The sequence below is a fragment of the Trachemys scripta genome, chromosome 5, assembly GCF_013100865.1.
Source record: "Trachemys scripta elegans isolate TJP31775 chromosome 5, CAS_Tse_1.0, whole genome shotgun sequence".
NCBI lineage: Eukaryota > Metazoa > Chordata > Testudines > Emydidae > Trachemys > Trachemys scripta.
Genome location: NC_048302.1, coordinates 31,564,910 through 31,586,366, shown reverse-complemented (window position 1 = coordinate 31,586,366; position 21,457 = coordinate 31,564,910). Strand labels below are relative to the sequence as shown.

At 39.8% G+C, this 21,457-nt stretch overlaps 1 protein-coding gene across 5 annotated transcripts in view; it reads left to right on the top strand.

The window, feature by feature from the left end:
* Positions 1-21,457, top strand: part of COL25A1 (collagen type XXV alpha 1 chain) — a 414,275-nt gene that overhangs the window by 321,876 nt on the left and 70,942 nt on the right. For all 5 annotated transcript variants that reach the window (XM_034772163.1, XM_034772162.1, XM_034772161.1 and 2 more), the window contains exons 12-15: positions 11,722-11,775; positions 13,432-13,458; positions 15,629-15,673; positions 21,311-21,343. In XM_034772163.1, coding sequence (XP_034628054.1) covers positions 11,722-11,775; positions 13,432-13,458; positions 15,629-15,673; positions 21,311-21,343 — 159 coding nt within the window. The remainder of the gene's footprint in view (positions 1-11,721; positions 11,776-13,431; positions 13,459-15,628; positions 15,674-21,310; positions 21,344-21,457) is intronic.

Below are 21,457 nucleotides of genomic sequence, written 5' to 3'. Positions count from 1 at the left end.
ACAGGCACAATAGCTCTTGGAGCAGTAAGAGGAAGTAACTCTGAGCAGGGCCTTCTCTTCCTTTTTACAAAACACAGTGGGCACTTGTCCCTGTGGCAGTGGTGCTCTCCCCGCTAGTCCAGAGAGATAGCGGGGCCTAACCCCACTCCTCTCCACCCTCTTTGCAGAGTCAAGCACTGACAGTGGCACACACCTGCCCCATTGGTGTGCACTGGTAACACAAGGTGCAGGATTGTGCCTGGCCTATGTGGGGATACAAGGGGAAGTAGAAGAGTTCTTGCACTTACACAGTATATCCCTGTATCACTAATATTAAACTGGCTACAAAAAGTGTCTTGAAAAGTTCAGATACTACAAGGATACGACCCTAATCAGTTATTCCTTATGTGGGCCTTACTCAGGCAGAACTCCTGTTGTCTCCAACAAGTCAGAAGGACTTTTGAAGCCAATGGGAGTTTTGTCTCAGTAAGGACTGCAGTGTATTTGGCCTGAAGGAATCCACTTTCCCATGAATGGATTGGAGATTTACTTGAGCTGTGTAATTCTCATTAGCTTTAAATGGGACTTTCTTACAGTACATAAATCCTCCACTCTTCACCACCTACATATGTTAGACCCTCTATTTTTATTTATACATTACTTGGGATTTTTTTTTTTTTTAAAGGGTGTATTGAAAGCAAAATGTGTGGTCAGTGTCGATCATTCCACTTTAAATTGCTTCAGTAGTTTGACCAAGTTACCAGATAGCAGTTTGGTAAACCTGGGAAAAAAATGTCCTTCTTTTAAATATGCTAGTAGATTTAGAGATTGAAAGTGTGCAGATTTATAATTACCCTTTTGATTGCTTATTTATTATTACTCTTGTGCATATACATTTCTCCTCCAGTACTATTTATTACACAGAATACATATTTTAAAAGATTTTCTTTAAAGTATTTTTTTCAGGTATAAAAATCATGTTGTATGAAGTGCAGTTTATTAAAAGAAGAAATACAAAGAAAGGAAACATCATTGAGTATAATTCACAAATTCTCAGACGAGTTTGTGGGCCAGCTGAGCCTTGTTGAAGAGTCTTTTCACTTAATTTCACCTGGTGAGTGGGCCAGGAGAGATTTCCAGTCCTTAAACAAACAATTTTAAGTTCCTTTTGAGGGGGGACGAAAAGCAAGTTGAAAGGAGGTAATTCAACCCTTGCTTGAAATGAAAATCACAGTAACATGTCTGAGAAACCACTTTTCCCCCCTGTCCTCGTTTATGTATTTTACAGTAAAATTAGCCTGGATTAGGTTTTGGGGGCCTCTTGTATTTCCTCTTCCTTAAAATTAATTACATTCTAGTGACTGAAAAATATAGCAGCACTGACAAACCTTTCCTCTCAGGGGGAGGGAAAAATCAGCCAGATGCTATACCACGAGGTACTCATCACACCAAAACTACGCTGACATTAAAGAGGCTGCTTTTTTTCTTGCTTTTTTACCCTTTTGGTCCTTTTTCTTTTAAATTCAACACAGACAGCAAAAGTTAGGTTAACCACTCATCTCAATTTTTGCTGAACAGTCCTGATTTTAGATCCCAGTCCTGCAGGGCACACAGCACCTGCAAGGTGAAACATACTCTCGACTCCCTTTGGTTCCTTTGCATGTCTTTCCCACAGCTTATAGGATATCAATACAATTCTAAGATATATTTGGAGTATTACACAATGTCTCCATAGTATGTAGTATCAAAGTCTAAGGGCAAAATCTGAATTTGTGTGGACCTTACACAACTTAATAAAAGCATGTGCAGAGAAAGATACATGCTTCTTGCAGTTGTCCAGACATTAGTTCAGTTATCAGAAGCCAAAGTCTTCTCAAATATAGACTTTGCTTCTGGCAAATTCTCCTTGCTAAAGAACCTATACTATTAATGACATTCATGATGCTGTTTGGAAGGTCCTGTTTTAATTGTCTTCCATAACGCATATCTTCAGCACCAGAACATTTCCAAAAGAGACTCTTACAGGTTGTGTCAGGTTTGCCTGGCATGCTTTGCCATGCAGATGAGGTGCTAGTATATGGCAGAGATAAAAATGAACATGAAAAGTGACTACATGAAGTTTTGAGATGCTTCCAACAAGCTGGCTTATCTTTGAAGGAGAAATGTGGATTTGGAAAAAGGAACACTCAAAATTTATAGAACACACAATTGGTAAACAGAGAATGCAGCTGGATTCAGACAAACTGAAGGAATTACTCATCTTACCCTAACCCAAAGACATTTTTGCTGTAGGAAGATTCCCGGGCATAATAAATCATTTTGTAAAATTCTTAACAAATTTAATTCATCTAACAAAACCCTGAAGAGATCTCTTTAATGGTCATATTACATTTATTTGGGGAGCACACAACAAAACCTATTTAATAAAATAAAAGAACTACTGATGTCTCCACATGTTTTTGCACAATATCCAGTAAAATATCCAGCAGCAGATGAATCTTCATATGATTTAGGAGCAGTGCTCACACAAAACCAGCCAGAAGGAGACCAGAGCCTGTTGCATTCATATCAAGAAGGCTTACAGAAAGTGAGCAGCAGTATCCTCAAGTGGAAAAGGGAAGCTCTAGCAGTCACTTTTGTCTGTGAACAGCTCAGTGCATATCTGTTTGGCTGGAATTTGAACATTAAAACAGACCACAAGCCTTTAGTGGCATTATGATGTTCAAAACCACTGGATGACGTTACACCTAGGATTCAAAGATTTTTGACTACGGCTGATTCAATTTTCTTTCTACATTGAACATATAGCAGGGAAAGCACTCATAGCAGCAGACACTTTCTAGATCCTCGGTTGCACAGCCACGAACGGAAGAAAAAGCTTTAGAGAAAGATGTCAAAGTCTACATTTTCCTTTTTCTGGCAGCAATTCCAGCATCTGCCAGCTGACGTCAACAAATTGGAGATGAACAGCTAAAGGATAGTCCTTACCAGAAACGGACTTAACTTTGCCAAAGTTCTGGAGCCAACTTCCACCAGACCTACTACAATATTGGCAGGATCTAAATGACCTTCACATGGCTGATGTTTCTGAAAGGACAGTTCATTCTGATCCCCATAGTACGTCAGAAAGAGACACTCTCCAAAATCCATGAGGGACACCAAAGTATAAACAAGTGCAGGACACGAGCACAACAATCCATGTGGTGGCCCTGTCCGAGTAGGCAAATTCAGAGCTTAGTAGAGGGCTGTGAGATATGTAACAAGTTTAAAAAAAAATTGCTAGAACCATTACTCTCTACAAAGTTACCTGACAGACCTTGGCAGCAGGTAGCCACAGATTTGTTTTCTGGAAAGGACACAAACACGTTATTGTAGTTCTCCAGATGTATTGACTTGGACATACTTACATACGCTTCAGCAGCACAGGTCATCCTGAAACTAAAGTCAACATTTGCAAGACTTGGAGTTCCTGAAGTCTTCATATTTGATAATGGGCTTTAATTTACCTATGAAACACTGCTACCATTTTCACAGGATTTTGATTTTGAACATCATTCTATTAGTCTCCTTTATTCCCAGAGCTACAGGGAAGGGGAGAAAGCAGTGTAGACTTTAAAAAGACTTCTTCAAAAATCAGTAGATTCATAACAGAACATTCCTAGCATATCAGTCAATACTCCTCGTGTCTGGACTATCTCTGGCAGAACTTCTGATGGCAGGATGACTAAGGACTGACCTGAAGGAATTTTGAAAACAGGATGCTGGAATAAACATTCTGCAACAAAAAAAACCTTCATTATTCGGCACAGAAGAAAAGCATTACCTGAACTTAGACCAGGGAACAAAGGTTGTCTCAAAAGCTCCCAGACACTTGGAGCTGTTCCCAATTTGGCAGAAACTCCCTGATCCCACCTACTGAAGACTCCTAAAGGAGTCTTCAGAAGAATCGGGTTCATCTTCAATATTTTGCAACACAACAAAGAGAGGATCTGGGTCCTACAGATATTCTGTCAGGAAGTGAGCCCCCTCGACAGGAAACTCCATGCACAAATATAACAGAACTGACAACATGGTCTGGAAGACTGATCAGAGCCCCTGAAAGGCTTAGAATACTACTCTGGACTATTTTAATGCAGTTGATGAGGGGACATAGTAGTGTAAATAGTTTTAAGGAAATTGAAGTTTATTTGGAACTGTTGTACATTGGTTTATAATTTAAGTTGTAATATTTTTATGAAAGAGAAAGGGAGATGTGAAGTGATTATAAAGTTCCTGGTCTTCCACAGTAACCAGAATGTGTTGCGGCAGGGAGCTTAATGAATGTAGGAACTTCCTGGTTAGGAGGTTCTTTAGTTGCTGCGTAAAGCTTGGCTCTTTGTGTTTATATCCTCACACTACTGTCAGTTCTAGAAATTCTCAGAAGTTTTGGGTGGTAGGTGGTGTTATTCAGAATGGCTCACCCATCCTTAGTGATAATGTAATATAATGATGTTTTTGTGTTCTGCACTGGCATCACAGCTTACTGAAACAACAGCTGTCTTTAACAGTGGCAATCCTGTGTTCTCTATAGCAATAGTGAAAACAACTTAACTTGTTAGCATATTGCTGCTGATAGTGCATTACAGTGCATATTGTCCCATCAGTTAACTTGGAGTTAATGTGAAGAACTCCAGTTAGCATTGATGGCAGCTACATGCCAGAAGCTGACTCCTGTAATATGTTAAAGCCTCTGAATGTTTCAATCTATTTGTGTGTTACTGCACAAATGAGGACCATCTCTCTATATTAAATAAACAACAAAAAATCCTACTGGGTCAGCAGTATTATTTGTCTGTGTCAGTGGTCAGCAGATAAACTGTTTATTTCGAGGTCAGAGCAGGAAGTTGAGGTCAGCTCGTGAGCTGGTGTTACATTGTCATGGAGTTCTGAACTATACTCAAGTCACTTCGTCTCAGTTTCCTCCATGTATAAAATTAGGATGATGCTTCTCTGCCTTACAGAGGATTTGTGTGATTTAACTGATATTTATATAATGCTTTGAGATGCTTGGTTTAAAGACACTTTAGGAGTCCAAAGAATTATGTGCCTGATTCTGATCTCTTTTATACTAGTATGAATCCATTGATGGAATTCATCCTGATTAATACCAGTGTAAATTAAATCAGAACTCAGTCCTTTATTGGATGTAGCATTTTTCACCACTACCATCCCGCACATTCTGTACATATGCTTAGTGGCCCATTTTTGGCAAGTTCCATAATACTGAGCTATGTGATGTGACTAAAAATCCTCATTCATATTGCTGACAAGATAGCTTTAAAACTTCTACCAATGTTCACCAAGGTCCAAAGTCACCTTTGCCTAGGCCACAGCATACCTCTCTCTGGGTTAGGAAGAGACTACAGAAGGCTTCATGTCCTTTTGCCCTGGTTTAGCTAAAATGACTTGATGTCAGACTGCCATCTGGTGATCCTTATGGCTGCAGTATTTGGCCTATTTTGTTCCAGTAAAAGTTCAGATTTCTATACCCTCTGTGAGGCTCCTTTCATCATTTGCATTTCCAGCATGGGCATTTCTGCAAGGTGATGCTTAACAAGATATCTTGGTGTCAGGCAGTCCCCTCATTGATTTTCTGTTTCCATCATGGAAGCAGCAGAACTTTGTTCTCTGTACCTAGGACACTAATGTGTACATATAACATCTCTGGAAAGTAAAGATAATATCTATTTAGGACTGAACTAAACAGGTGCATAAAGAGTATCTCTGGGCTCCCTAATTAGTATACATTTTGAAAACATTAGCACCGTTTTATTAGAGAGTGTTTTTGCAGTTCAACTGACAGTTTACAGCTAAGTTATGAACATGGATAATGTAACTCACTGTTACAAGTTGTATAGCTCTTTGACCACATTGATATTAATTTTTGAAAAACAATAACTGCAACCTGTGCACTTTTTCAGATATTTCATTGTCTTCTGTATAGGCAGTGTGACAGGGTCGGACCAGATTGCTACAGGACAGTGATAGAAGGCAGATACATTAGCCCTAGATTAAGCAGGTCCCTTTTTCCTGGGTAAAGTAACGGGCGGTTCAAGAAAAAGCAGGAACTCGCTAGAACCAATTAAGGCAGGCAGGCTAATTAGGACACCTGGAGCCAATTAAGAAGCTGCTAGAATCAATTAAGACAGGCAGGCTAATCAGGTCACCCAGTTTAAAAAGGATCTCACATCAGTCAGTGAGGGGCGTGCAAAGAGCTGAGAGTGAGAGGGCGTGCTGCTGGAGAACTGAGGAGTACAAATGCTATCTGGCACCAGGAGGAAGGTCCTGTGGTGAGGATAAAGAAGGTTTTGTGTGGAGGCCATGGGGAAGTAGCCCAGGGAGTTGTAGCTGTCACACAGCTGTTACAAGAAACACTGTAGACAGCTGTGATCCACAGAGCCCTGGGCTGGAACCCGGAGTAGAGGGCAGGCCCTGGTTCCCTCCCCCCATTGGATATAAGAGGAGTTGACCTGGACTGTGGGTCCCACCAGAGGGGAAGGTCCCTGGCCTGCCCCCGACCCACTAGGTGGATCAGCAGAGACAGCGGGGCTTGTTCTCCTTCCTTTTCCCCATGCTGGCCAGTGATGACGTTAGCTGAGTGAATGGCAGGTTTGAGCCACTAGCAAAAGTGGCCAAACTGAGGGCTGCCGTGAACCTCAGAGGCGAGCAAATCCGTCAATAAGTGCAGGACCCGCCAAGGCAGAGGAGGAACTTTGTCACAGCAGTCACACATTTTTTTTTTCAATGTATGATCCTTCTTTAGAGGTAAATGTTGTGTTCTTAAAGTCTACGAAGTGGTACTGTAGGTAAAGCAAAGAAAGTTAAAGGATATTAAAACTGCACGTTTGCTCTAGAAGGAATATTTGTATGTTTACAGTCTTGGGACATGTTTTCTTTGGACCTGATTGCCACCATTGCTTCTGCAAGCACACCAGAGCAAGCAAAACTGACAGCAGCTGGGAGATGTGCATAGCAGAGAAGCTACCATCACCATGACATCTGCTGCTGGACATTGTGGAAGCTTCTCTACCAACTACTGTGTCAAGTGGGCTCCACAGAGCTGCAAACCCACTTCAAGAGGCAGGGGTTACTGCTAATAGAAGCAGTGTTCGCTAAGATGCTGTTCCTGCATATGACAGGGTGGTTCTGTGGTAGGCATAGTGTTGGTGACCAGTAGGAGCATAGTTTTGAAGAAGCCATCTAGCTGGGTGTGGAACAGAAAAGCAGAGCAGAGGAACTGGAACTGGAGATTCCCTTGGATCCACGGGGGTTAGGAGGCTGCAACACTGCTTCCTCTGCAATCCCCGGGAACTCTCCAGGGGTGACTGTACAGAGTTTCCTGGGCCCTCTGTCCATCTCCCATATGAGGGCACAATACAGTCCTCGTTCTTAGCTTAATTAAGAGCTTGGATTATATTTTATGCACTAAAAGATTATAGGTTTTGCTTGTTGACTCTCCCGCACCCTCAGAATGATGGTGCCTTTTGTTTCCCAGGAGTTCACAAAAAGTGGTCCATTACCTAAACTTTGGAATGTGCTGTGAACAGAGTAACTGTTTGCGGGGTGGAACCTCCCCAGAATCCTGAATAAATTATAGAGCTAAATGTTATACAGAAGACAACTGTTTCCACAATGTAACATCTTTGTTAAGGATAGACTTCAGCACTAGTCAGGAAATGCATCCACTGCAGCATAGTGAATGTAAAATTATCTTTGATTAAAGATTGAAATTCACAGCTTTCTTCATTTTACCAATGGCAAATTGAAAAACAATCTGATTGAAATTATTGCATGTGATAGCACTGTTGAATGCACAATTTTTCCTTTGGTGCCTCGTTTCCTTAAAAAATGGTGTAACCACTTTTCCACCTTAAAAATGATATAAATCTTTTATGTTACTCTTTGAAACAGTTACCCGAATGGTTGAAAAAGACCCAGGCAGTGTTTTACATTATGGTTTTAAAATGTGTTTTGGTTAAAAAAATATAAAGTAATAAGCCATACTTTGTAACAAAGGCATTCAACATTATTTTCAGCCTAAATACTAAAATGGTCAGTTGGGACCAATACACTCAAAATAATGTTGTGTTTTAAGGTATAGCAGAGGAAGCACCATCAATCTACTTGCATTTAAAATGTCAGCTGCTGTTTTGCTTTTATAACTACCTGTGGAATTTCCTAATCAACTGAGTGTTCAAAATGTTGTTGGATTTTTTTTAAAGGCTTTGAAAAATTGAAACGTTAAAAAATATCAGCGTATATGGCCAGATCTTGCCCTCAGTTCCAATGATGCAACTGAAGAACGGAATTTGGCCCATAGTATTCAGATATCAGACAAGCCATAATGGATTGTGTGATAGTGTCCCACTTTGAGATTTGACTTTCCACTAAAAAAACCCGTTGCAACTTGCAATGTTCCCTTGTGTTTTGCTGCTGTTTGTAATGCATTACCCAATACTCCTTAGAGACAGCCAGACTGTAGGTTTCTGCCATTTTCCACCATTGTGGTTATCTTTCCTTCCTTCTAGTAGGTTCTTTGCAGGACTGGCCCTCAGTCTGGTGGGCTGTGAAACAATTTTCATATGCGCGTTTATCCCCACTGATGTAAGGCACTCCTGTCCTGTGTGGTCACACCACTGTTCATCTCAAGAGTTTTGGAATAGGTTAGCAAGATAAGCCTTTGGAGCACCCCAATACTTGAATGAATTATTATCTGTAAAAAGGTGCAGGGGGGGGGTGTCTTTAGTTTCTCACTTGCAGGAGAGATGTAGCTAGTTGCCTATGCTAGGGTACATGGCCAACATTTAGGAAAGTTTAGCACAGGACCATGATACAAACAAGCTGAGTGAGGGTACTATGTACCTCTAAGCCCCCATCTTCTGGAGGGCTCTGTGGACATGCTAGTAAAAGATATGTTTTAAAACAGTGGATGGGAAATTAGGGATGTCACTTAGGCTGGTAGGTCAGATACGTGGGCAAGGGAATAGGGTTGTTGCAGGGCTCCTGGAATAACAAGGCCCTATGAAGCTACTTAGGTCTGATAGCTCTGAGTTTGCTGCCAAGTTTTTGAGATCTCACATGTGCATGGTGCTAAGAATAATCAGCAATATCATCGCTGATTCACCAATCAAGATTCTCAGAAAACTAAACGGGCTGCTGAAAAAGTGTAGGATGAAAAATTGAAGAGGGGGTACTGCGTGTATTACAAAAATCAGAACATGAGATAATCCCTACAATGCTGGCCATTAAATTTAGAGGAGGATAATCCATTCAAATGTACAATGTTATTCATGTGCTGTCCCTCCAGCCATATTTTCAGTTTCTCCTTTTCCCCCATAGCTCTCTCTCACTTGGTACTGACCATCCTGGAAACCCAGCATAGGGCCTAGGCAGAGTAAATTATAGACCCTCACAAGGGTGTCAGAGATGGAGTTTTGTTTTGGGAGGGATTTAATATAACTTGATAAAAGCTTTAGCATTTCTCTTCACTTCAAGGAAATTCAGATGAATTTTCTATTCTACTTATGCAGCCTTTTATCATACTGGTAACTATGGGTGTTAATACCATTGATGTGCAGGCCTAGGAAGAAGGTGGAGGCTTGGAACCCTGACACTTTGATTAAAGACTTAAGCCCTTGGCGAGTGTCAGCAGACAACAGCTGTTTTAAAGTGAAGGGGATAGAAATGAACAGTGACTCGTGTTTTGGAGGGGTGGTGGAGAAATGAGTAAATATACAAGTGCTCATTCCATCTCGGTGTCTCAAATGACAGTTCTCTTTAAGTGACTTTAAGGTTGGCCCTTTGTTGGACACACATGTTTGATAGCCAGTAAATTTAAATCCTGGCTTCCTGATAGATCAGATTTAATTGCTACAGTAGCTAGCTGTAGGATTGCTAGCCCTCCAGGATTGCCCTGGAGTCTCCAGGAATTAAAGATAAATCTTTAATTAAAGATTATATCCTGTGATGAAACTGCCAGGAATTCATCCAACCAAAACTGGCAAACCAAAGCTGGACCCATTTAAAAATACCAGGGAACATTGACAATGAATTGCCTAAATTGGCCATATAACTCCCTGTGACTATCATTGTGATCTGATGGCTAACTCCTCACCCCCTGCTTGGAAAAACTCCCTCCTTAATGTCACAAATGCTTTTTGGGAGAATCTCAACATTCTTGTTTTGTATTATTCAAATTACCCAACTCTTGATAATCATAACATATCCCACTTTTCTTGTGATCTAGTTCAGAAATAGAATGCTACATGACTGTGAGGAATGGGTACTCCAGAGCTGTGGTTTATAACTGACCATAGCATTTAGGGATGGAAAAAGCCTCTCGCAATGGAAGATTGTGTTCTGGAAAAGCAGAATCTCTCCATAGTAGTTGTGGTTGCAATCAGCTTCCATTTTAATTGCCCTCTAACTTTGGCTTGCAAAACTGGTTTGTTTTTGCCAGATTTTCTCTGAAGGCAGAAGAGAATATTTCTGCAAAGTCTGAAGAAATTTTCCCAGTTTTTTTTTAATTATTATTATTTTTTGGTCAGCTCAGTTCCCTGTGTTCAGCACTTCTTAAAATAGACCACTTTATTTAGGTACCTAAATATAGATTTAGGAGCTAACTTTATGCATATGTTTTTAAAATCTTGTCCTGTATGCCTTTTGAACATGTTTGATCAACAGTCGAGTGAAGGTAAGCTGTGCTATGCATGCATGTGCTTAAAGGTTATCTGAGGAACAAGTATACCTTATTAGGTGATTGAATGAGGCAGGGTTCTGTAGGAGCCATTATTAGCTTGACCAGCACCACTAACTTCCTTAATAATTGGTAGACCTCTCCATCACGTTTATTTTATAAAAAAAATTAAATTTAAATAGTGTCTTTATTTACCTACCAGAGGGGGGAAAACATGGGAAATTCATAAAGTGGGGAAAAAATTGTTTAAAAAAACAATTAAAGTTTGTAGATGACAACATTCTTACCTATCACTTCAGACATTTCCTTGCTTTTAAGTGGTTGGGTTTCATAACCTTACACTGCTACACAATAAACAAACACTATTGAGCATTAGCTAATTACAGTTATCCCAACCTGGGCATCTTTGAATGGGCATCTCCTGCTTCTCCATCCTCAGTTCCAGGGCATGAGAGTTGGGCAAACAAGTCCATATTCAAAAATAAAAAGAACACCCTACTTCCCAAAACCTCTCAGATTTCTAGAATTAGACCTTTTTGAAAGCTTAGATTTGTTGTCATGGGTTTTCACGTGCCTCTGCCCATCTGTCTTCCAGAAGTACCAAAATAGCTTTTTTTTAAAAAGGCCGTTATTGTGCTATTTCCTGGGCAGAGAAAAGGAGGACATGTTAACAATCTTCTTAGAAAGATGTATGAGGATAATGGCCAATTTTGCTGACTCAAGGGCCCTGATTCTCCTTTCAGGATAATTTGACACCATTGTAACTCCACTGACTTTGGTGGAGTTATTCCTGATTTATACAGGAGTAAATGATATCATCATCAGCCCCAAGAGGTTTGATAAGCTGTATATAAGCATCCCAACTTTTGGGGTTTTATCCAAAATGAACCCTTTTTGAGGTTTCTCCATCACTACTAAAAACTGAAAAGGAGACATTAGGTGGAATATTGCTGATAATCTTTATCTTCTTTTTCTTTACACCGCTTCTTTATTTATTGTCATTCTAGGGTGAACCAGGTTTGCCTGGTGCAGTGGGAGAACGCGGAGCACCAGGGCTTAAGGTTAGTGCAGAAAACCAGTTGAAAAATAAAGCACTGTACAGGCGTGTGTATGGATGATAGTGTCATGCTTTTTGATATGTGTGTCATGACTAATTTGTAATAGTCTCTGCCTCTCTACAGCGCTAACTGGTGTAAGAGACTTTAAACATTTCATCATAGAGGGGCATGTTCTGCTGCACATGCATAATTCAAGTCAACATTAGTGATGAGTATACTTACACTGCAAGGCAAATATGATGCAAGCGTTTGGGAATTTGGAAACTTGTTTACATGGTGTTGTTTATGCTCCTCATAATGCGTTTCAGACCCCTTTTCAAGAACTACTGCGGTCAATTCTTTGATGAATGTCAGGGTTAAATCTTGAGGTCTGATCCTGCTTCTTTGGAAGTTAACAGCAAACTTCAGTGGGAGAAGGTTTGAGTTAGAGTGACCAGACACCAAGTGTGAAAAATCGGGACAGGGGGTGGGGGTAATAGGCACCTATATAAGTTAAAGTCCCAAATATCAGGACTCTCCCTATAAAATCGGGACATCCGGTCACCCTAGTTTCAGTCCATAGTTATGGCAAAAAGAAAATGTTTCCTTGCATTTATTTTTTTTTTTTTGATAATTATTATTCTTTACTTGATTCCGAACAGATGAAATTGAACACAGAAAACTTGATAATTTTGTTTGAATAAAAGTCAGACACATCCAAAATGCTTTGATTGTTGGGCCTCGCAGAAAAGATAATACCAATTTCTAATCCCATCAGCTGTGTCTGTGTGTCTGTGAGGGCACATATGCCTCTCAGCTGATTTTACATTGCTATTGACAGCTAGCCAGGACAGTCTTTAAAATGTACTGACTTGCCCCTTGTCCATCAGGAAAGAAAACAAGCCATTTAGGGGCATACCCTTTTCTTGTTTTATACCCAGTGAATGCAAAGTGATTGCAGTTATTGCTTAATTCATATTCACAGCAGTATTCTTTGAGTTGCCAAGCAACCATCCACCATCAAAAAGGGCGTGGATAAGCTAGAATGGTCAAAAATACAGAGATGAGTTGCCAGGGCCAGATTCAGTGTATGGAAGGGGATTTGCTATTGTACTGGCTTCTCAAACAAAATGTAATTAAAAAGGAATGGCTAAAACTGTCTTTTTTAACAGAATTCTGGGAGAATTTTTTGCTCTCTACCAGATTATGAATCTAGACAAGATATTTAAGGGATTTCCATTTCTTATTAGGTGTCCTCCAAACTCCTCTCCAAACCTCAGGACCTCTTTTTCATTTTCTTCTCTCCCTCAGTCCATCCAGAATAAGGTGGGCTTGGCACATCTCCCCCTGGTTCCTTTTGGTCCTGATGGGTAACTTCACAGAGCCATGAAGTTGTTCCTTGCCTCCCTTAATCCCAGAGTGAAAAACCAGGATGAGCCTTCCATACAACTGACCAGCCTTTTGCACTGTGTGTGAAGTATTGGTGCAGCCCATCAGATTTTAGTATTGAATCCTTTCTGACATGGCTTCTTCTATTGAATAATCTGTAATATTAAATGAAAAACAGCTGCTCCACAGTGTCTTGCATTAAATATATTATCTAATGTCTCTTCTGTTGAGTTATCTAATGACACCATCTTAATAACATCAGGATTTCTTTGTTCCTACTCTTTTGATCAGGGTGACCCTGGAGAACGAGGAGAAAAGGTGAGGTATATTTCACTTTCCCTATGTTTATCTTGTTTTGAAGAATTGGGAATGCACAGGCAGCAGTGAGGACTGATCTGTTAAAAAAAACAACCTGCTGTGTTAAAAATTATTAACTAGAATTCAGTCGCTTAATTGACAAAACTGTGGACCCTGTTGGGGAACCCTTTATTCGGGCTAAGTAGCACTTACTCATGCAAGCAATTCATTGACTTAGTGAAACTACTCATGTGAGTACTGTATGTGCTCACTAATATGTGTTAGGGCTGCACAGGTGGGCTCTGATACTATAGAATTTTTTAAAAAAATGTTCCTGCTATGAATAAACAGAAAAGCAAACCGGTTTTCATTACTTGGTGTTGGTGTTGTGGGTGTCTGTGGGCAGTAGTTTCTTAGAAAGGCTGTCCGATAGCACAGTGATATCTCATTTTATTCATGTTGAGTTCTCTGTTGCAGCCCAGCTCTACTTGAAGAAGGGTGAGAGAATCTGGCCCATCCATCTCAGACTTTAGTCTGCATGAAAAAGGGCAGGAACACAAATGCTCTACTTGTTCTCACTTGCATTGGTATCAATGAGGAACAACTCCGTAGAAATCAATGGAGTTACACCAGTATGATATCACAGATCAGAATCATCCCCACCATACTATAACTATGGGTCTGATTCTGTCCTATCAGAGCAGAATTCTAACAGAACTAATCATATGAGAAAGTGCTACTCACCGTCAGTAAGGCTTATAGAACCAAGCCTCCTTTTACTGCTCCTGAAGCAGCGCAATAGATTGAAAACAATGGGGCTAGTCAAGGAGTAAATTTATCTGGCTACATGCCATCCAGCACTCAGGACAATCCTGAAATGCACCTTATACTGGGGCCAGGAGGGAAATGGCATAGAGAATCATCCCCAACTAGCTACATAAGCAGGTAGGGTGGGAGGCCAGGATTGGGCCATATCTTTTTTAAAAGTTTTATTTTTTTTTGCAACTTTTTTAATGATCCTAGTCAGGAAAATTTCCAAAATGGTTTCCAAAGCAATGAGAATTCCTTAACAAATATTTTATAAATGACAGCCACCCATTACTTGTATAAGAATTCCTTGTGTTTGACATGGGTTCACTGGTACACTCTTTGGTCCATTTGTAGATCATATTTATCAACAAATTTTAGTTGATGAAAAAATATTTTTTTAAAAAAAACCTCTCTTGTTCCTTTCAAGAACTCAGAAACCTGCAAAAGTCTTTGGACCTGATTCTCATTTACATTAAGGCCTTTTTACGCTTTTCTGGCCAGGAAGTGGGTGAGTTAGTGTAAATTAGGATTCCGCCCTTTCTGTGCAGGTGAAGCTTTTAAAATATTTCCTTTAAAAAGCTATCAACAATTTTTAAATAGGGATGTTTTCTCCCAGGCAATGACAAGAGTGTTACTTCAACATTACCTCTTTGAATAATGTTTAGCATTTACATGGAGACATGAATGGTTTTGGTAGCTTATTCTATGTTTTAGTTGAGTTTTGCTAGCTTCACACTGATTCGTGGGGAAATACTTGAAATTCAAAGAGCATATCCTGAATCGCTTCAGAATCACAATAAAAATGTATTGGAAGCCAGTAATTACCAACTCTGTTTGATCAGATGTGTCTATTAATGTCTTTGTGGTGAAAAATATTTACTGGCTATTCCTAATGCTGAATCATCATAAAATCATTCCTTTGTCACTGAACCAGAATGAACTGGGGATGTCTGTAGTCTAAATTGACAAAAAGATGAAATGACATGACAAGTTGTATTTTCTCAAGGAACTGTGAAGAGGTTTATAACTTTGAAATATCTTTCCTATCAGTGATCAAATGTAAGAGTTGTGTAAGTTATATTTCAGACTGCAAATCCAAATGAAATATATCAAATCATGTTTTTCTCCTCCTGTGGATTTAAGTTGAATCAAGGCTCTGAGTTCATGTTGTAAATGTTTTATTACATTTATTTGAGACACAATGTGGTAAGGTATAAATTATTTATTAATTTGGTCATTTCTTATAGACTCTGGCTAGTGAATTAAAACTGTAATAGTGTTTGCAAATTGCAAATTATTTCTGGATACTTTGTGAATGCATGAGAATTATTTTAAAAATTGCAAAACTCAGTACTGGAAATATATATTTTTTTAATTTTAGGGTGATGCTGGAGAAAACGGATCCAAAGGTGACATGGGTGAAAAGGTACATCTGTTAATGAGTAGAGATTTAAGGCCATAAAATCTAACCAGAAAATGAAAGGGGGATGGTACCAAAAGGAAAATATACAAAGAGACTTTTTAAAAGGTTTAATGGTCTGACTCATTCTCACAAACAGCAGAAATTCATCAGTTCTAATTAATTACAGAGGGCCTGCTTATGCTACAGTAGTTAAAACATGAGGCCTGACAGTGCATCTTTTATAAACCTCTAAATATGCATCACACAGAAGCTTGGGTCACAAGCTATCAGATATTCTTGTTATGTCTATTTGGTAAATGATGCAAGTTTTGAGTATTAAGGCCAAAGGCGTTGCTGCGTTCAGCAATGCAATGCCTAATTGGTGTAAGAACATAAATCTTATTTTCAAAAGGCATTAAGACACTTAGGAACCAAAATCGTATCAACAGTCAATAATAATTAGGCAGCAACATCTAAATACCTTTAAAAATCTGGGTCCAAAATACTAGCTGCAGCGTACCGCCTGAGTACTCAGGATGTGCACTGAGGAGGTCCTCTGAGACTAAGAGGGAAGAATTCTACAACCAGGACATGGAGCAGCAGCTAGGTCTCCCTATGGATGCTACTTCAGTCCCCACCTCCCTCCCACAACATGCCTCTTTACATTCCAGGTAGATCCACTTAATCACACTGCTAGAGAGCTGAAGCTAAGGGAGATCTGCCAAGGCACAGCACCCCCATACAGAGACCCAGTGTCTCCAATAGATCCCTGAGATTAGTAAGGATCTCAGGAGATCTGGGGGTTCTGAGAGGACCAACCCTTTCCTTTTTCAGGGTGAGGAATGCTGCCCCCTGACTGGATAGGAAAAGAAAATTCTGTAAGGGGAAACTGATCCCCTTTTACATTCTTTTCCAAAGGAAGGGCCAAGGCAATGTGGCATGCAGTGTTGGAAACATAATCCAAGTGGCTGACCAAAACCCCCAAAAGTTTGGAAATTCAGAGTGGAAGTTAAAAATTACGTTTCAGATCTTTGTTATTTCACACCAACTAAAGATCTGGCTTCCATGCCTTTATGTCAGCTCCGTCTCCTCAGGTACCATATTTTAGAAGTCTCCAAAGAATAGGTGATTTTATATATCATGTGCACTCTGACTAAGAAAGGGGAAGTTGAGATTGTTACCATTGACAGATTTTATGGTTTAAGAGGAATGGGAAAAATAGAGAATCATACCTGCAGGTAATGGATTCAAATCCAGTCCACATCTCTAGCACGGTTGCCAACTTTCATGCGGTAAATAAGCACCCTGACCTCCCCAATAAGCCAAAAATCAAGCTAATCCATTTCAAAACAAGCCAGTCCCTAGAAACCCCAACACTTTATGTGATTATATCCCCCCGGCGTGCAGTCTGGGACTGTGGTGGGCCCGCTGTGCACCCCTGACTCTCTCCTCCCCTTGCCTCTGCTTGCCCCTTGCCCCTGCTTTATGGGAGCAGATCAAAAAAAAAAAAAAAAGAAACTACAAACTAAAAACTAGCCAACAAGCATCTCACAAGCCAATTAAGCCAAAAACAAGCCCAGTTTCTGCATTTTTTTAACACGGTTGGCATGTCTGGTCTCTAGTGGCCAGAAATCATTACTATCTGTCTTTGGATATTTAGATTATTATTCTTTACTCAAAAATATATGCAGTTTGATTTCATAACTATTTTCCTGAGAGACCTAGTTGCGTGTCTAGAGACATTTTTTATGTCCTGAGAATATCATGCTTAGACAAATCATTGGAACAGTAGATCAGATAAATAGGTCATGTATATGTTCATGAAATATTAAGGTCCAGCAGCAGATAAAATAGAAGTTCAGAATCTCTCCTGGGAGCCCTATGAAGCTTCAGTAATTTTTCTTCAATTGTGTCTGCTACTGAAGTACTTGGCATGCATCCTAGTGAAAACACGTGTTCTAAAAAAATCTCTTCCTCTTTCCGTTGGGAATTTATCCTTCCAAAGCCAGACACTGTGTGTGTTTCTTTGTGGACCTCAAATGGTTTGGTATTCTAGTTGGGAATAACTTTTAGAAAAGATAGGTCAGCAGATGGCCTTTTGGATGTTCATCTGAAAAACTTTAACTGAATTCACTGAACCTCTGAAACATATAATGCTCCCACCACTTCCAAGTTCCATGTAATTGTCTGGAGTCCTGGGGTGAAATAGGAATGGATAAATAGTGTTTGTACAGGTCTCATTACTTTCTCGGCATCAGGCTAGTCGCTACATGATAGATCTCCTGGTTTGGCATAGTTACCTTTAATCGGTTTCCTTCTCACTTTTCCAACAAAAAGATCTGCCACTCAGAATTAAAAGGGAGGTGGTCTTCCCATGGATCTGTGAATGTATAGGAGAAGGCCACAGAACTTCTCTGATTATGTCCTGCAGAGTGACTCTGCAATGGAGGTCTGTTTGGTAAGAAGCTTAGGAGAATATATTTATGGTGTGGAGGTTTAGGAGTGAGTAAGCCTTGAAGTCAGAGTAATTACTCTACATTTACACCAATGTAGTTAGGAGCAGTGCTCCTGTGGCCAGTGCTACAGTGACCTGCACTATCCATGACAGTCGTCATACTTATATCAGAGATGAATTTGGCCCAGTGGTTGTTAATCGTGTTGGTTGCAGAGGAAAAAAATCATGATGACTGCTGCCCCCTAACAGGAACAGCCAACAGTAGCATACTCACCAAATAGCTCTTGTTTTCCTTCCTTTTCTTGATCCATCGGTCACTTCTCCCCATCAATGGCAGGATCGTCTTCAGGAGACAGGCGGGAGCTCTGTGGCTTTCTCTTCCAACATAGTTGCAGGATCTTTGGGTAGTGCCATGAGAAGCCTTTCACACACTCCCTAGCCATTTGTGGGGGTATGGGAAATCCTCTCCTTTTCCCCCTGCCCTGATAGAAGCGGTTGGCACTGTGTTCCAGCAAATCTCTCTACTGTCCTTGCTGCTGCACCATTAACATTGGGTGTTGGTCAAAGTTATCCATGCTCTTTCTAATCCTGGATGCACCATGTGCCTCAGAAGGCTCAAAACATGGGATATTTGGATGACTCTTGGGCTTCTGAAATATGTGATGCATACTAGGACATCACTTGGGCAAAGTATTGAAGCAGTACTTGAGCTGAAGAGCTGCAGCAAGGCTTACAGACTTACTGAGACTCATTTTTCAAGCTAGTATGGGGAGGGATCTTTGAGCCTGAGGAAAGAGGGAACCACGGAAGTTTTGGATGTGCTGAAATGATTTATCAAGATTAATCTGAACCAAAAATAAGGTTCAGAGATGAAATAAGTTTAGAGCCAGTTTACCCAGTCCTCTCCCTTTGTCCATGCCTCCATACAGTAAACCTCCATAAATTATGTCTGAATGAACAATACATAAACCATTGCAGTAAATAAAAAAATAACAATAATGAGCAGTTATATAGTACACCTTTACCCCAATATAATGCGACCTGATATAACTCGAATTCAGATATAATGCGGTAAAGCAGTGCTCGGGGGGGGGGGGGGTGGGGGGCTGCGTGCTCCGGCGGATCAAAGCAAGTTCGATATAACACGGTTTCACCTATAACGCGATAAGATTTTTTGGCTCCCGAGGACAGCGTTATATCGGGGTAGAGGTGTATCTTCATCCAAAGATCTCAAACATTAAGACTCACAATATTCCTGTGACATGGGTAAGTATTATTTATCACATTTTATATACGGGGATACTGAGACAGAGAGGTGAAGAGATAACAATTTCAAATAACGGTGCCTACAGTTAGGAACACACGCCCATATTTATGCACCTAAATGAAAGTAGTGTCATTTTCACAGATGACGCACATCCGCAGCTCCCATTGATCTTAATACATAAACATGGACTTAGGTGCGTATATTTAGACATCCAAGTTTGACAATGTTGGCATCAGTGAGTTCTTAGGTCACATACAGAGTCAGTGGCAGACTTGGGAATGGAACCCACTCATTAGTCCTTGCTTCTATTCTCCTGCTCTAGCCATTGGCCTGTCAAGCAGCCAAAATCCCTTGAAGTACTTTTCCATTTGTGTTTTCTCCTGCTGAAATTCTTTCATTTCCAATCCAGTTGACTCAGTGAGGGACTGAGAACATGCTCTAACTATATAGTTTTTACTTTTATCCTGTATTAGTTTTCATTCTTGAATGAAAGTGGATTATAAACACTTTGTGTCTTATCTGTGCTATTTCCAATGTTATCCCTTAAAATGTTTAACTTGTGACTGTCTCTCAGCAGTTGCTTTGCCACTTTATAGCTATTAAAAAGACCTTGAGATTTCACAGTTGTACGTGCTGTGAGGGACAACAGCAATATCACTCATACATGTCTATCAAAATGAGACAGCTCAGGTTTCCAGACATGAATCAGCCTTTCAGAAAATGGCCTTTTGTTTTCTCTTTGCCCTCTGAAGAGAGAGCTACAATAACTATGAAAAGGAAACCAGGCTTTTAAAATATAAATCACCACAGCTCTTCATTCAGCTTTACTGAACCACAGGACAGCTAATCAAAAACTAGTGTTTTTATACTAGTAGTTTAAATTTTATTGTTTTATATAGTGCAAGACTATAATAATAATCCTTAGCATTTATACTGTGTTTAATATCTTCAAAGTATGTTACATGTATTAGCTATTTTACTCAGTATGTGCATCAGTAGCATGCTGCTTTGAGACACAAAGTAAACTTATTGCACAATGATCTTAATTTTCATAATCAATCATAATTCATAATAATAATAAGGAAACTGTCCAAATACAGGTGCTATAGACAACTTCTATACTTTGTACAGGTTTGACCTATTTACATGAATAAGTTGACTAGCAAAACTTTTCAATTGAGAAATAGCATTTAATAATTTAGCTTCCTCCACTTTCCTTTGGCATTCCATTCAAGACAAGGTGAAGTGAAATGAAAATACAAGAATTTTCAGAAGTCTACGAAGGCTATAAACATAGAGCAAAGAACTTAGAACCAGAAGCACTCTGCCTTAGCCACTGACTGATTCTGTGACCTTGGGCAAGTCACCTCCTATCAAACCCAGTCAACTCAGCTGAAAGCTGAGCAAAACACAGGAGAACCTCTTTGCAAGTTAGTTGCTTCATCATTTTTACAGCTAAATTACAGCTCCTCAGACATTCTGTTACTACAACATTTACCTGCATTAAAGCACCAAGATAAAAACAGTGACCATCTATGGAAAAGAGATGGATACTCTGACAAGGTTTGATTAAGATAAACTAATGGGTCACTGGGTTCTTTGAGGTTGAATGTCATTAACACAAAAGCTTTGTCAATTAAGGCCTGACACTTGCCATCTGTAGCTATGGACCAAAGGGATCAGTGATGCCCTTTGATATGGCAAATAATTTCGAATGTGTCTTTGAATGCAGAATTGTTTCTCTTTGAATAATACTGACATATTGTCAATGGTCAAATTGGTATGCAGTGTCACAAGACATATTTAAGCTTGCTACAGTAATTGAGAGGTACTTTGAGAAGGTTCCAGGATAATCATGCCTGTGTTTGTTTTATCAGTTTCCTGAAAATATATGTACATAATAAGTGTAATCATTGTTTCCTTGTGAATTTTATATCAGGGTGATCCTGGATCTTCTGCTGCAGGAATTAAGGTAATGTCATGTTTATAGTGGTCATTTTTTGCAGAATCCCTGTCACTTTATGGCACAAATCATTTTATTACTCTTTTCTCCTCTTTTCTAACCCTGCTTTTTTTCACTTTCTCT